Raw genomic sequence first — 14,232 nt, 5'->3', positions numbered from 1 at the left:
GAGATTATCCTTTGGGAAAGAGAGACCATGATGGATAGTGTGGAGTTCCATACAGCAGCCAAAAAAAAAAGATACTTATCTGTTTTTCTGCACATCTTGCAGAGCGACCAACCTTCCTTCGGAGGCCAATCAACCAGGTGGTCCTAGAAGAGGAGACGGTTGAGTTTCGGTGCCAGGTACAAGGAGACCCCCAACCAAATGTTCGCTGGAGGAAAGATGACATCGATGTTCCTCGTGGGAGGTACGCTCTTTTAAGGGAATATCCTCGAAAAAAATCTGTTTTCTGTACCGACGTGACAGACTACATCTGATTTGGCAGTGACTGTACCGACAGCTGGTACAAGGTAGTGTCTTAACACTTCAGGTTTTCCTCCTGATGCAGCTATCAGAGTTCACTTTGTACATCTGTTAGCAGCACTGGTTACAAATCTTGAATGTACCAGAAGTTTGGGTGAAGCATTCCTTCTTTTCAGAAAATGTTCTTTATAACCATAAAATGATATACAGACTGCAAGACAGAGTCCAAGATAGGTAAGTAGCTAAGAGTTTCATCCACAAGACAGTAAACGTTAGGAATATGAAGCTAATTCAAACATGTGCCGTTCTATAATGTATATTTGTTTTTTCAGTTTTTTGGTTTTTAAGTAGATTAAAGACAGGATTTCATCAGCTCGATTCTCAGACACTCAGCTTCAGTTAGTGTAAATTTGAGTACTCAGCTTCCTTGAACCTGAGTTGACCTGACCTGAGTGAGGAACTCCTTGCAATATAGAGCAAGGTACTGATCAGCCAATCAGAAGAAGGCCTTGGGAAGTGGTACTAGACAGCCAATAAGAAAACAAATGTTTTTTTTAACTTTCTGAACAAGATACATTCTGTCCTGGTAGATAAGTAGTCTGCTGACAGAATCTGTATTCAGACATTTAGTCATTCTATATTTAATAACTGATAAATTTACTGCAGAATTTAAAAGTGAGTCTCTATGTAAAGTTACTTAATTTAGTTATTTTAAAACCTTACACAGTTTTAATAAATAAAAAGATTGTCATTCATATGTCATTGTTTTGAGCACGATACTTTCGGGTCACAAAGTATTGTGACCCCTTGAAAGTCTAAATTCTCCTTAATGTAGACAAATTTAGAGTATCACACACAGGAGACAATATGTTTGTGAGACTCGGTTATTGTGGCTAAATGTTAAGTGGCAGTATTATTTAAAATTAATTTTTTGAGCTTTGCGTCAAGTTATAATGTCATTCCCTCACCAAAAACATACCTGGAGTGTTGCCTTAGATCTTTTATGCATGTTTGAGGAATCCTTTATTCTCCTGTTGCAATTCAGCTGTGAAAATCACCTCGGCGGACCTAGATCTGCCTTTGAGGACAGAGCTCCTTCTCTTATCTGCTATTTCCAAACTTTGGAGCTAGCCAGCAGCAATTAACAAACACCTGGTGGCATTGTGCATCTGTTGAGCTTATTATAGGAGCTAATTCTCAGAGTTTCAGAAAGAGCGTGAGTTTTAAAGAGAGAGATGCCCAATGTCAAGGTGTTAAATTACAAGATAAATTTTCTTTTAAGTCATATTTGACATATTTTTTAGAACAACTGAAAGTAACATAGTTACTTGATCATGCCTGGAAAATATGTAATATTGCCTCGGTATAGTCTGCCATGGATATTTTCTTGTTACTCAGAGAAATCTAGTTGTATTCTCTGCAGCCCAACAGACAGAAACAAAGATAGAAAAAAACATGACAAGACCTTCCAGAGGAACACATGGCACAGAGATGTTAGAAACCTGGAAGATAACCACTACCTTCTCCAAACATTTAACCCCGTGCACTCAGTCGGCGTGTTATCACGGACATGACGCACGCGTTCGGTCCTGACTGCAAGAGCAGAAACAAACGTTAAGAGAGACGCAGCGACAGTGTGTAATTTACAGAGAGACGTCTCCAGCTGCAGCACATCTCTCCGGCCACCGATACTGCTGTTGGCAGGGGTGTGTGTGTGTGAATCAACCTATTCCCTCGCTTGCGAGTCACTCAAGTCACGGTCAGCATCGGTGTCATTGTCAGAAGCGGACTTCAAAGAGACCAGCGTTCTGTCTTTAGCCAGCAGGCCGGTCGCTTTCTGCTTGGATCACCTCATAAAGCACACACTCAACGGGCCTGACATCTCCCAAGGCTAGCCGCCGAGCCGAGCGTAGGCGGCTTGTTTGCGTCTGATAAGGATTCGGTTCACTGGGCAGTGGGACGCAAGCCCCGTGCCAAGGCAAACACATAAAAGTGTTTCACTCCAGTCTTTGATAGGGAGTTGGCTCTGGAACGGAGTTCACTTTGTACACTAATTAACAGATTTATTATGGAGTTGGATATGTGTCATGCGCCGCCGTCCATCGCTGACTGTAACATCCCTTTGAAGTGCGGCCATACTTTCGGATGATAAACATGGCAAAATACAGAGCAAAAAATTAAAAAGAGATAAATATTCTATTGCCTCTAATTGCAATCTACAAATTATCGTTCTTTTTTTTTTCCTCCCCGAAGCGTATTTGGTGGTGCCAGCGAAGACGAGCGTTCAGATGTAGATATTTTAATTCTGACATTTTCTTCCTGTTTTCTTTGCTCCTTATCATCACTCGGCGAACATCAAGGACGGATGGATTTTCCCACACAAGAGAAGTTTCCATTTTGATAAGTGACAGGCGCATTTGAAGAAGAAGAACTGGAAACAGAAACGCAGTCCCTTCTGGTATTTCACTTTGTGTGAAAGGGAATAAAAGCCCACAGCAGATCAAGCAGTTGTCTACACAGCGGGGAGTGGTCTCTGTTTGCTTTTTGTTTTTTTCTTTTTTTTTCATCCCGAAAGGTTACACTGTCCTTATTATTATGATAAGCTTTGGAAAGAGGCAAGGACTTAGCATGACCGCTCCTCTTTACCGTCGTATTGTTTCAACTTGTCTTTGCTGGCCTTTTTACATGCTTCCAGTCTCTCGGTGGGTTTTCTGTAATGTACTGCTTTCATTCTAGGAGGAGGTGGAGGGGAGGGGAACCTCAGCTGAGTAAACAGGTTGTTAATATGCTCAGTGGCTCCAGCTGCTTCTCAGGCAAACACATGCACATGCTGGCACTTAGAGCGCCGATCTGAAGCGCCAAGATGGCAGTACCTTCCATCTCTATGGAACAGAGGAGGAGACAGAGCTGAAAAACAACCAGAGCACTCCATAAGAGAACAAGACCAGCTATTGCTTATATCTGTGTTCTTTAAAGGTGTTTCTTAAAAAAGGTATCATCTACTATCTGCCTTACTGGTCTGAATCATTTTTAAAGCTAACCTGTCTCTAATCTGGTTGGAGTTCCAGCATCATCGTCTGATGGTTGTTATGAAACTAACATGCAAATATTAAACAGGTAAAAGTGAAGCGTAAAATGACAATAATCAGGCTCTGTGGCTACATGAGTTACCTTATTGTTTATCCTTATTTAACCTCGTAAATGGGGGGTAAAAGTTACCACCAAAACTATAAGAGAACCTGCTTGTGTGCTGAAAAACATCTGGCAACTTGGGCTTGAACTTTGAGCAAGAAAAAAAGAATAGCTTTTATGTGCTTCAGGCAGGTATAAAATCACTGACCAGCACATGAAATATTAAATGTATCGTCCCTTCCACCAGTTTATTTAGTTGGAACTAGGGTTTCTCGTTTTTCTTAAAGGGACAGTATTATGTTAAAACAACTCTTTTGAGCTCACCATCACATTATAATGTTATTCCCTCATCAAAAGCATACCTGGAGTGTTGATTTGATTATTTCATGCATGTTTGAGAAATCTTTTAATCTCCCATGGCAAGTTGTGCAAAATGCCTGGGTGGAGCTAGCACCACCTGCGCTCCCATTTGCTTTTAAGTTATATTTCTTATATGTAGCATTTACATAACAACTGAAGGTAACACTGTTACTTGATTGTGCTATAAAATGACATTATGTGACTGGAAAACATATAATATTGCTCCATTAATGTTCACTGAATAAGATTTTGATGCTATAAGATTGTGCTTCCCCAAGAAAAATCTTTTATCTTTAACCAAAAAACCTGGTATGTGGCTCAAATTTTCATTGTTCTTATTTGTAATTTTATGCCCAAAATGATATATTACACATCTTTCCAAATGTGTAATACTGCTAGTATCAGACGGGCAGTGTTGACAGCAGCTGCCAGGAGAGGAAAACTGTATCTTGTTAGGCTAAAGATTCCACCCCTCACCCTGAGAAGCCCCCTGTGAAAAGACCTTAGCAGTGTGCATTGCCAGCTTTATTTGCCTGCAAGGTTTGTGTGCTTCCCATGTCTCTCCCTCCATAGGTCTCCTCATTTGGTTTGGACCCTTGTGCCCTCTTCCTGTGCCTTATCAGAGCCTCTAATGTCTTGCAGTCCATATGCATTCAGACCCTCCCACCCCCTTCGTTCCTGTTGACCTCCACAGCAGAGCCACTGTAACATTCAGCAGAGAAGGCTGTTTCTTTTTTACTCAATTCCTCAGGGGCGTGTGAGTGCATGTGTGTGTTTGCAATTGTGTGTGTCGAGAGAGAGCTGTATGATAGAGGTGTATGGATGGGTCATTCTATTTGAGTAAGCTGTTAAAGCTAAAGTGACAGAAGTGCCCGTGTTATGCTGACCATCCGGTTTCAGTGGGTTTCTTTTTTTTCCCGCTTCTGCAACTTTGCAAAAGGAAAAGATAACAGGATCTGTTTCCTATTTCCATTACTTCCTTCAATACATAAGGTGCTTAGGGTGCAAGCTTGAGCTGAGGTTGATGTAGATGCACAGATCAGAATTTTTATGGCTGATTTCGGATCTTCACATTTCGATATTTCTTTGAGAACTGTTAGAAGATTTAGCTGCTGTAAATGGCTGTTGCTTATATCAGAGATGTTTGAGAAAACAATTGATGTAAAACAGTTTTACCAATATTTTTAAAATAAGCACAAAATTGTTATTGAGTCTGTATTTTAAACTAACATTAGCATCTTTACATTAGCACAGTTCATGCAGTTAGCATGCCTAATAGTCACCTAATAGTCTGGTGAACTCAGTTCGATTGGGGACTAACATTACAACATTTTCACCTGGTGTGATTCATTTTACCACTGAACTGTGGCGAATGATCCAAACCTTTTGAGCAATCTGTTTACCTTCTTCGCCTGTGGTGGCGCTGCACCAAGATCACTGAAGCTAATGACACAAAAAGCCCTGAAGAAGACACTGAGCTTAACATCCTACTTAATGAAATGTTAACAACAACATTGTCTATGTGGTTATGGGTAACTGCGATATATTTTTGTCTGATCATATTTACATGAGGGCCTTTACCTCCATGTGTTGATTTGATTGTATTTATCCAGAATGTTGCGCTTTTAGACTTGTTTCCTGATTTTGGAGCGGTCTCTGGACCGTTTAAAGAGTTTAGGGTTTCTCTTTTGTCTTTGTCAACAAGACAAGTCATCTCTCACGCTAACAGTTTGACTCGCATCTTTGATTTGGTAGTATTTAGCGCAATAGTCCACTTCTTGCTTTTGTCCTCTTAGTGTTCACATATCCTTTTGAGCCACATCAGAGTTCACTTCAACCGAACCCAGACTTAGGTTTTCAGGTGGACCAGAGTTCATTTTTTTGATCTGCATTACAGTTCTGTTGCACATTCACACCTCCCCAAACAAACCAGACTTTCTAGACAAATTATATAGAGTCTAGTTAAAGCAGATTAAACAGGACTGGTTTGAATGAACCCTATAGTAACTATCTCCAAGGGTACAGCTTAGACAATGTATGTGGAACCTTTACTTTGAGTTTATGAAAGGCAAAGCGACATGTTCTATGACAGACCAAGATTGACAGCTGAACAGGATGAAACACGACAACTTTGCTGTACTCTATCAAGAAATCCTCAAAGTCTTGCTCTTTCTCACTCTTTTGCAGCCTTAAAGACCTGCAGACATGTCAAAGAACAGAGCTTTTTAAAAGCTTCTTACGTCTCTCTACTTCCTCTGCCATTAAAATAGCTAAATTTAAGTTGTCTTCACTCTGTAATAGCATCCAACTAGGACTCCATTCGGTGCATTATCTGACTGTAAAAGGTTTCAATTGGCTGAGAACTGGTCAATACCAGTCACCAAACAATTTCTCAGTGAATTTTTAAAAATAGCAAGTAATGATTTAGGTAATGCATTTTTAAATACCAGGAATATGCACCTAATCATTTCTTGTTGTGCTTTGAAAACCCCCTCTCTCTCTCACACATACACTTTACTAAGAAAGCATCAATTTCTCAGTGTAATATTGATTCCTTTGATGTTTGTGTTCTTTAATTTCTGCTCCACTCAAAGACAAATTCTCCTTAAATAAAAAATAAAAGATCAGTGATCTCTGTTCTGTGGCTCCACATTTTTCATTTTTGCCACGTTTTTTTTTTTTTTTTTCCAGCCGTGCCATAATACCCACCGAAAACCAATTTCAATTCACTTAAAAAAAACACTTTAATTTTGTATCGCCTTGGAACAAATAACTAATTTGGAAAGAAAAAAATAGCTCCCACAAAACAGCCAGGCTTCAAGGTGGAAATTTTCACAAACTATTCTGCGACTAATGCCCGACTGCTGATGAATCCCAGTGGGAGGTTTTGCCCGTGAGACATTGCCAGGGACCAGAGGTGGGGCAGCTCTGGCCAAAGGTTGCATTGAAGCCAGATGAGAACTGATAGCGGGTAATTGATTCTCTCTTACAGGCAACAAGTTCTGGACAGGTAGACTTCTGCTCCTTTGATCAGCTTGAGGGAAATCAGTGGTTCGATGGTGTGAAACTGGATCAAGCTGGCAGAATGAAATGAAGCAGGAAAGGGTCTTTGGCAGAGCAGCCAGGCTAAGGTTCTTTGCTAGAATTAAACTCCAACTCTATCTCGATTCTGACTCATGCTGAGAGTAGGCACACAGTCTTCTCTCCTCCCCCCTGCTACCGGATCTATCAATCCAAACTTAAAGAGGTACTGCAGATAAGATTCTGCCATAAAATCCCTTTGTAGACACGATTATTCAGCTGTTTGTACAGTGAAAGATGGAAATCTCTTAATGTGGGTGAATTGGCACAAGAGAGAAGGTCGAACAAGGGTGGCTGTGTTCCTGACAGACACTTTAAAGTCAAATCCTTAAAAATGATCTGGAGGATCTTTGAGATGGATTGCTTTTAAAGCATGCCCATTAAATGTTCATCTCAGCACAGCCTTCTCATGCTGAAAACACATCAAGCTGACAAGCAAGGGGGGGAAAAAAAGCAAAAAACGCTGCTTTGTTTTGGCATTTGCTTACATTCCCATCACTCCCCATCAGCCCGCAAGAGTGAAAGACTCTGGATTCAGAATGTTTGTGTGTGAGTGTGTGTGCGTGAACGACGGTCTTCTTTGCGCCGTGTGTGTACAGTATGTCTTCCCCTGGTTGAAATGCAGGCAGAGTCCTGTGGAACAAACTTGGCGCTCCAGCCTTTTCCACAGCCCTCATACATGTGCAATTACATTCCTCTTCTAATGGAGAACAGAGCTCTTTCAATAAAGAGCTACTGTTCCCCTCCGCTGTGTGCACTTACTTGTGTGGCCGCAACCGCCTCTTATCCCTGAGAGTATTTCCACTCATCTTGTCATCTAAGCTGATTCCATATGGGAAGTTGATTACAGATTGATTGAGCTCATGTCCCTTTAATAAGTCATGAATCAGCCTGAGGTTGTGTTTTGAGAGGTTGCTTGAGGCAGGACCAACAACAATAAGATTCTTGTCTAATATGTGCATACCTGCCCTCTCCAAAACAGCAAGGGTTCAGTCAGGACTGTGGGAACCTCAATGAACACTTCAACTGCTGTTTGTTTTCTCTTCTTTTTTTGAGTGACGATGGGTTATGTAACTATAATGAAAGTTACTGTAAAGGTAAAGAGTCTTTTTAACAATATTTTCTTCACTGTACGGTTATCAGGTACAACAGTTTGATTGCCAGTTAACAGAAATGGCAAATTCTCCAGTCACAAGTCAACAACTTAACACAATTTGTATGTTGAAGTTCATCAGAACTGGGAGAAAGGGGGGGGTTAAGTAAATTAGAAAGGGATCTGTTTAATTTCTTGGTACTCAATGGTCAGAATAGGAGAAAATATGCTTTGGACGGAAGTTCAGTGACTGAAAATATCTGGTTGATGGGAGAAAATGGGCAGAGATGAGAAGGAGGCAAAAGTAGCTCAACCAATAGCTACAACCAAACTAGAAAACACATCAGTAGATGGGTTGGAACATTGCTGCTAACTTTGCTACACAAACCCATTTCAACAAAAGAGAAATATTTTGTCTGTAACAATCAGACGTCTGTGAAAACATGGATTACTATAAGACTGTAAGCATACATTTGTCATCCTAAATTGACAAACTCCTCCCACTTCAGCACATACTTTCTTTGGTTATAGACTCAAATGCAGTTTTTGTAAACTATTCAGTTTTAACTTATATCAACAGGTAAGAATAGAAACAGAAACACTGTAAACATACTGGAGTCTGCCTGCAATGTGAAATAGTAGAACTATGCACAAAAGGCAATGGCATTAACATCCTATTACATTTAAGGTTATGTTCATACCTTCCCTGTTTAGACCGCTTTAATCAAACTCTAGTTTGATTAGGAAGTGTCAGTACGCAATCGAAATCTGATGCGGACCCTAACTCTGGTCCACCTAAAAACCTAGGTCGGTTCGGTTGAAATGAACTCTGGTTCAGTTCAAATGCACATGTGATTACATTTGATACCGCTCCAGAAGCAGGAATCCAGCTGCATAGCAAGGCATTCTGGGTAAACACAACCAAAGCAAATCAACATGTCGACGCTAGCGACACAAAAAGCTTGTGGTCTTTTTGCCAAAGACAAATGAGAGGTAAGGACCAATAACTGATTGGGTTTGCAAATTAGCCCTGGGGCTAGAAAACCTTCGTACATAACTACGGTTTCCAGTTTTTATCATGTAACATTGTTTACTGTGATGTCCTTGATTAAATAAACTTGAATTGAAATCCTAAACTCAATAAAATCTGACGCCACTCCAATTAATGTTTACATTTCATGAAAATGGAAGTTGCGCTCACCTCATCTTCAGAGGTTTTTGAGTCGTTTCCTACAGCCGGTGGTAGGAGCTTAGTTGCATTATTCTGACTTACCCATTTCAGCACTTTCTCTGGTATGTCATTAAAAGGCCTTTGAACCACAGGAACAGTGTGACAGGAAATATTTATGACTCTGTAACTCTGCCTTAAAAAATGTTAGTAGCATATTGCTTATTAGCACTTCTAGGGATCCACTGTATTACCCTACAGTAACTTGTTCTTGTTGCCCTGTTGCCCTTCGTCACCTGCCCCCCCCCCTCCCTGGTAACTCAAGAGTTCATGTTGCTCTCTCCATTGTATCCGGAAGGCAGGATATGAAATGATACTCTGCCTGTTGGGGCTGTTTGTTTTTCCTTTGACAGCAGGCTTGTCTGAAAAGGTGCCATCTCATTCCTTACCATCCCACTCATCTTTTTTTTTTTTTTTTTTTGTAATAATAAATCCTTTATCTACACCAACCACCGGTACCTGGAACTGTACATCCCCTCTCTTCCTGCAGAACAAAGCATTCAGTCATGACTCAGTCAAATAATCATTATGGTTCTTTAAGTGCCAGTGTGGAAAGGTGGAACCCAGCAGTCATAGCTGAGGAATGTGCTTCAATAAAACTGCCTTTGAATGCTTTCTCAGGAAATGTCATAACAGTGAGTTAAAAAAAAAAACAAGACGTGGATAGACGGGGTAAATTAGTTCCTCAGCTGCCAGTGGCAAGCTGCCATCGGTACACCTGATAGTTGGAGCGGAGGGGTCTTTCTCCCTCTGAAGGAAATGGACCGTGGAAAACTGTTCCCCTACAGTCACATCAAGAAGGAGTGCCGGAAACTGTCATCTATTATGTTGTATAAAGTAGAATAAAGCCTTTTTTTTTACTTCACTGTGTCTATAAACAATCAAGTTGTTAAAATAAAATGACATTTTAAATAAAACATCTGTTTCAAAATGACAAATTTACAAAAATTCAAGTCATACTACTACAGTACTATACCATACTGCTACAACAATACTGTATGTTTATGTTATAGTTCAGGTACAGCCCTCTGCTCAGGTGTAGTTTGTAAAAAAATATCCATTTCTGGAGATCTTTTTCTGTCTCTGAAGGGTTAACATGAGCAGACCTCAGTGCACTGGGCTCGGGTGTGTTTTTATTGGTCTTTGGACTGCAGATTAAGCGTTTTCTGGCACATAGAAATACTCTGAGTTAAAAGCTGCTGTATAATTTCAGTGCTGCTGTTTTCTTTTCTTTTTTTTCTTAAAGTCCACATAATGGTCTCTAGACAGCAGCGAACTATAGTACATTCAACAAAATGAAGATCCTAAGATAGAGTGTAATCTCTTCTAAGATTAGTGGGGGGGGGGGTTTCTTTGTAGACCAATTATGTGATGATGTCATTAATACAACCTGCAGTACACCTGCTAGCTTAAAACATCTGCACTGCTTCCAGGGAACCATCAACCTCTTCAAATGGGCCAGTATATTTTTTATTCATAGCAGAAAAACTAAAAACAAAACAAATTTTGTGCAGTTGACATTGATTATTATTATTATTATTATTATTATTATTATTATTATTATTATTATTACTTTGACACATGTAGATTGGAAAAAAAGACTAAATTACTGCTAAATTAAAAAAAAAAACCTCCTCAGTGTTGATGCTTGAAGATTCCCAAAAACTGTGATCTTGAAAAAAGCTAAAGAAAAAAGCTCTCTTCACTCCTTCTGTTTTTTCACCCTTTTTTTTCCACACAATGAACGTAAAAGTGTTAGAGCGTTCTTTCAGCCAGCTGACCAGCAGTGTACAACAACATGTGGGTAAGACATCTGGTTGTAGAAATAATTTATTTAATAAAAATGATTGTGATGCTCGTCCAGTAGACACACACTGCAACAGTTATACACTTAATAACATTATTGGTGAACATATGAAGAGAAACCTCAAGTGAGGACTTTCTTGTGAGGAGTGAGTGGTGCTGCTTTAAAAAACCTTTTTTGAAAAAGTAGTTTTCCTTCAATCTTTGTCAGTAAAACTCCACCTCAGCTGAGGGTATATGTATTGGACTCTAACTGAACTTCATGTTTCGTGCGGTTGCTTCCAGGTACGACATCCGCTACGACAAGGACGACTATATGCTGAGAGTGAAGAAAGCCTCCATTAGCGACGAGGGCACGTTCACCTGTGTGGCAGAAAACCGCGTGGGCAAGCTGGAGGCTTCGGCCACTCTCACAGTCAGAGGTAAAACACTTCTCCTCTGTCTTCCTGCCGTCAAACCAAGCACACAGCAGCAGCGCATGTAGACGCCACGGAGCGCAGGGGTCCTCGCTCTCACGCCAGCAGGAGGTTTAAATTGGCAGTTTTCTCTGCAGGGATTTCTTTATGCTAATGAAGACGCAGCACACAGACTTTCAGAGCCAACAGAGATGTTTACAGTCTATGAATCTGTTTAATTATTTACATTTCCAAGTGCATCAGCGACACACTTTGTCAGCCTACTTCCTCTTCTTATTCTTGCGGACTGTTGCCCCCCCTCCATCACCTCCCTACTGCTAACGCCCATGCTGCGACCACCCAGTCAGCAAGGCCATTTCACAGATTACTGGTGCACACCGTCTCTAACCACACCTGGGGTTTGCAAGGTTAATAAAAACGTTCTGAGTATAATTTTTCTTATTTGCACCAGTCTTTTTTTCCATTACCCCCAGTATGTACAGCCTCTGTGGAGCGCTTTAGGGTCTCAGAAAGCTGCAGGAGATGACTGAAAACAGGTTGGTGACAGTAGCATAAAGCCACATGTAGACATGTTACAACGTGACGGCGCGGACGAGATCAAACAAAAAGCTGCTCGCTGACGATGACTACAAATTGTTTTAGCTGTCAAGTTGTCAACAAGCCAAGTCTCAAATTTACATGTGTTACATAAAAGAAAACCAGACGCAGTGCTTTGATTCATACTGTCAACACTGTCAAAAGTTTTAATTAAAAATAATAGTGAGAGAGTGGGAAATAGGTCAGTTATGCTAGCTTGACTTTGACAACTTTAACATGTAGATGTGCTGTGGAATTCGGTGTTTCAGTTCAGTAAAAAAAAAAGAAAAGAAATGACCCACACACAAGCTCTGACAGATCATCAGTAGAGTGTTGTTCAGACTTATTAATAATTATAAAATAAATATTAAGCATGAAACTATAACAGACTGAATGATCTGATCTTTGTGTGGGAAATGTTTGCATGCTATTTGATGTTGAATCCTGATACACTAGCGGAGCTGTTGTCAGTCAATTGCTATGGCAACAGATCTACCCTAACCCCACAACAGAGAACGGGAAAAAATAACACAAGCGGCTTTGAGTTGTTCTTCTACAGTTTTTCTGTGTTATTTTACCTTTGTTGTGGCGCCTTGCAATAAATTAATAATACTGACATTTCCGGGTTTCAAAAGTATTCAAACCCCATGTTTGTGCTATTACTACAGACCCAATCTATGAATTAGAATATTACTGAAAATGTTATTATATAGATTAATTACACGCAGATGGATGTTTGAAAACCTTTGTTTCTGTTAAGATGATGATGTTCCACTTACAGGTAATGAAAACAAGACATTTGGGATAATAATATTACATCAGATCATAAAAATTTACAGAAATTTGGGATCAGTGAAAAATACGTTTTATATCTGCTTGAAGGTTATTTTCAAAAAGTGCTTTTAATCTGAATGCATATTTTAACTTTTTTAATATGACTGTACAAACTTCAGTGTTTTTATTAGAATTTTATGTGATAAATCAACACTAAGTACCAAGAAAATGATTCATAGGCTTCAACATTTTTACAAATAAAGAGATTTACATGATCTAGAAACACAACAGATTGTCAGCTAAACTTAGACCTGCAACTTTTACAGCCCAAACAGCCATTCCTGCCCTCAGCCATGCCAAATAAAACTCTTTTAGAGCCACAAATGTTATATTACCTTTTGAAAAAAGGTATCTTGTAAATGTCTACCATGGGGGAATATGTTATTTTCAAGAAATTTTATTTCTATTTTTAAGTTTTGAAATAAGGAAAACCATAAAATATTTTGCCTTTTTCTTTTACAGGATTGATATTCCTGAGAAATTGTGTTGAAAAAGCAAATTTTACAACCTAATGACAAGAAATCTAAAGCTAAAAAAAAATTGCTGTCAATTTTTAGCATCATTTTGATGTGGGAATTGAGCGCAACAAAATTGAGAAACTGGTAACATTTATTGTTATATCTATATTTAAAATTATGTGTTGGTTCCTTATAGTTAGGCTGAGATTACCGTATTTTCTATACTATGTCACAATTTTTCTTGTAGTTTTTCATAAGCCTGAAAAATTGAAATCCATCATTTTCTTCAACTTTTCATCCACAATTTTGAATAAACTTTTTGTTGGTCTATGACATAAAATTCCTATAAAATGCATTGAAGTGTATGGTTGTAACAGGTAGAAAAGTTCAAAACATAAGAGTACTTTCCTCAAGATTCTCTACGAGGCACCGCTTCATTTGTAGATCGTTTTTTTTCTGGGTTTTCTTTCTGCAGATGGAGATTTGATATGATGCAGTGTAAAGATGTTACCAGCATACTGAGTTCTGGGTGTTTGTTGCATCTGTTTATGCTTTATTTTCTGCTTTATCCATCAGCAGCTGTGAAACATGTTTGCATTGCTCTGACCGACATCACCTATGGAAAAGTAGATTTTATTTGTGAAGACAGAGGAGGTCCAGTCGCAGATCTGTCCCTGAAGAGCAAAAACACCCACATTACAATCTGGTCCATCACACTTGGATGTTTTCATCAGTTTTCTATCATGTTTTCACCTGAACACACTGAACAGTGGACAGCCCCCTACTGGATCTTCTCTGTCATGTCTCTGGCTCAACATGCCATTCATTCTGATTTATTTTACTTTATCATGTTTGCTTTGTTCCTTTTCTGTTTGTGCGTCTGTGTCTTACTTTGTTTCTTTTGTGTATCCACTCCACCTTTGTTGTGTCTCCAGCTCGCCCTGTTGGTAAGTA

The 14,232-nt window shown here is 39.5% G+C and overlaps 1 protein-coding gene across 11 annotated transcripts in view; it reads left to right on the top strand.

Moving 5' to 3' along the window:
* robo2 (roundabout, axon guidance receptor, homolog 2 (Drosophila)) overlaps window positions 1–14,232 on the top strand; it is a 377,925-nt gene that overhangs the window by 285,570 nt on the left and 78,123 nt on the right. For 8 of the 11 annotated variants that reach the window (XM_032590724.1, XM_032590723.1, XM_032590719.1 and 5 more), the window contains exons 5-7: window positions 103–241; window positions 11,280–11,416; window positions 14,214–14,225. In XM_032590724.1, coding sequence (XP_032446615.1) covers window positions 103–241; window positions 11,280–11,416; window positions 14,214–14,225 — 288 coding nt within the window. The remainder of the gene's footprint in view (window positions 1–102; window positions 242–11,279; window positions 11,417–14,213; window positions 14,226–14,232) is intronic. The other 3 variants (XM_032590720.1, XM_032590729.1, XM_032590727.1) reach the window with 1 other exon arrangement.

Source organism: Xiphophorus hellerii, chromosome 18 (assembly GCF_003331165.1).
Source record: "Xiphophorus hellerii strain 12219 chromosome 18, Xiphophorus_hellerii-4.1, whole genome shotgun sequence".
NCBI lineage: Eukaryota > Metazoa > Chordata > Actinopteri > Cyprinodontiformes > Poeciliidae > Xiphophorus > Xiphophorus hellerii.
The sequence above is the reverse complement of the archived record's forward strand: the minus strand, read 5'-3'. Positions and strand labels throughout refer to the sequence as shown.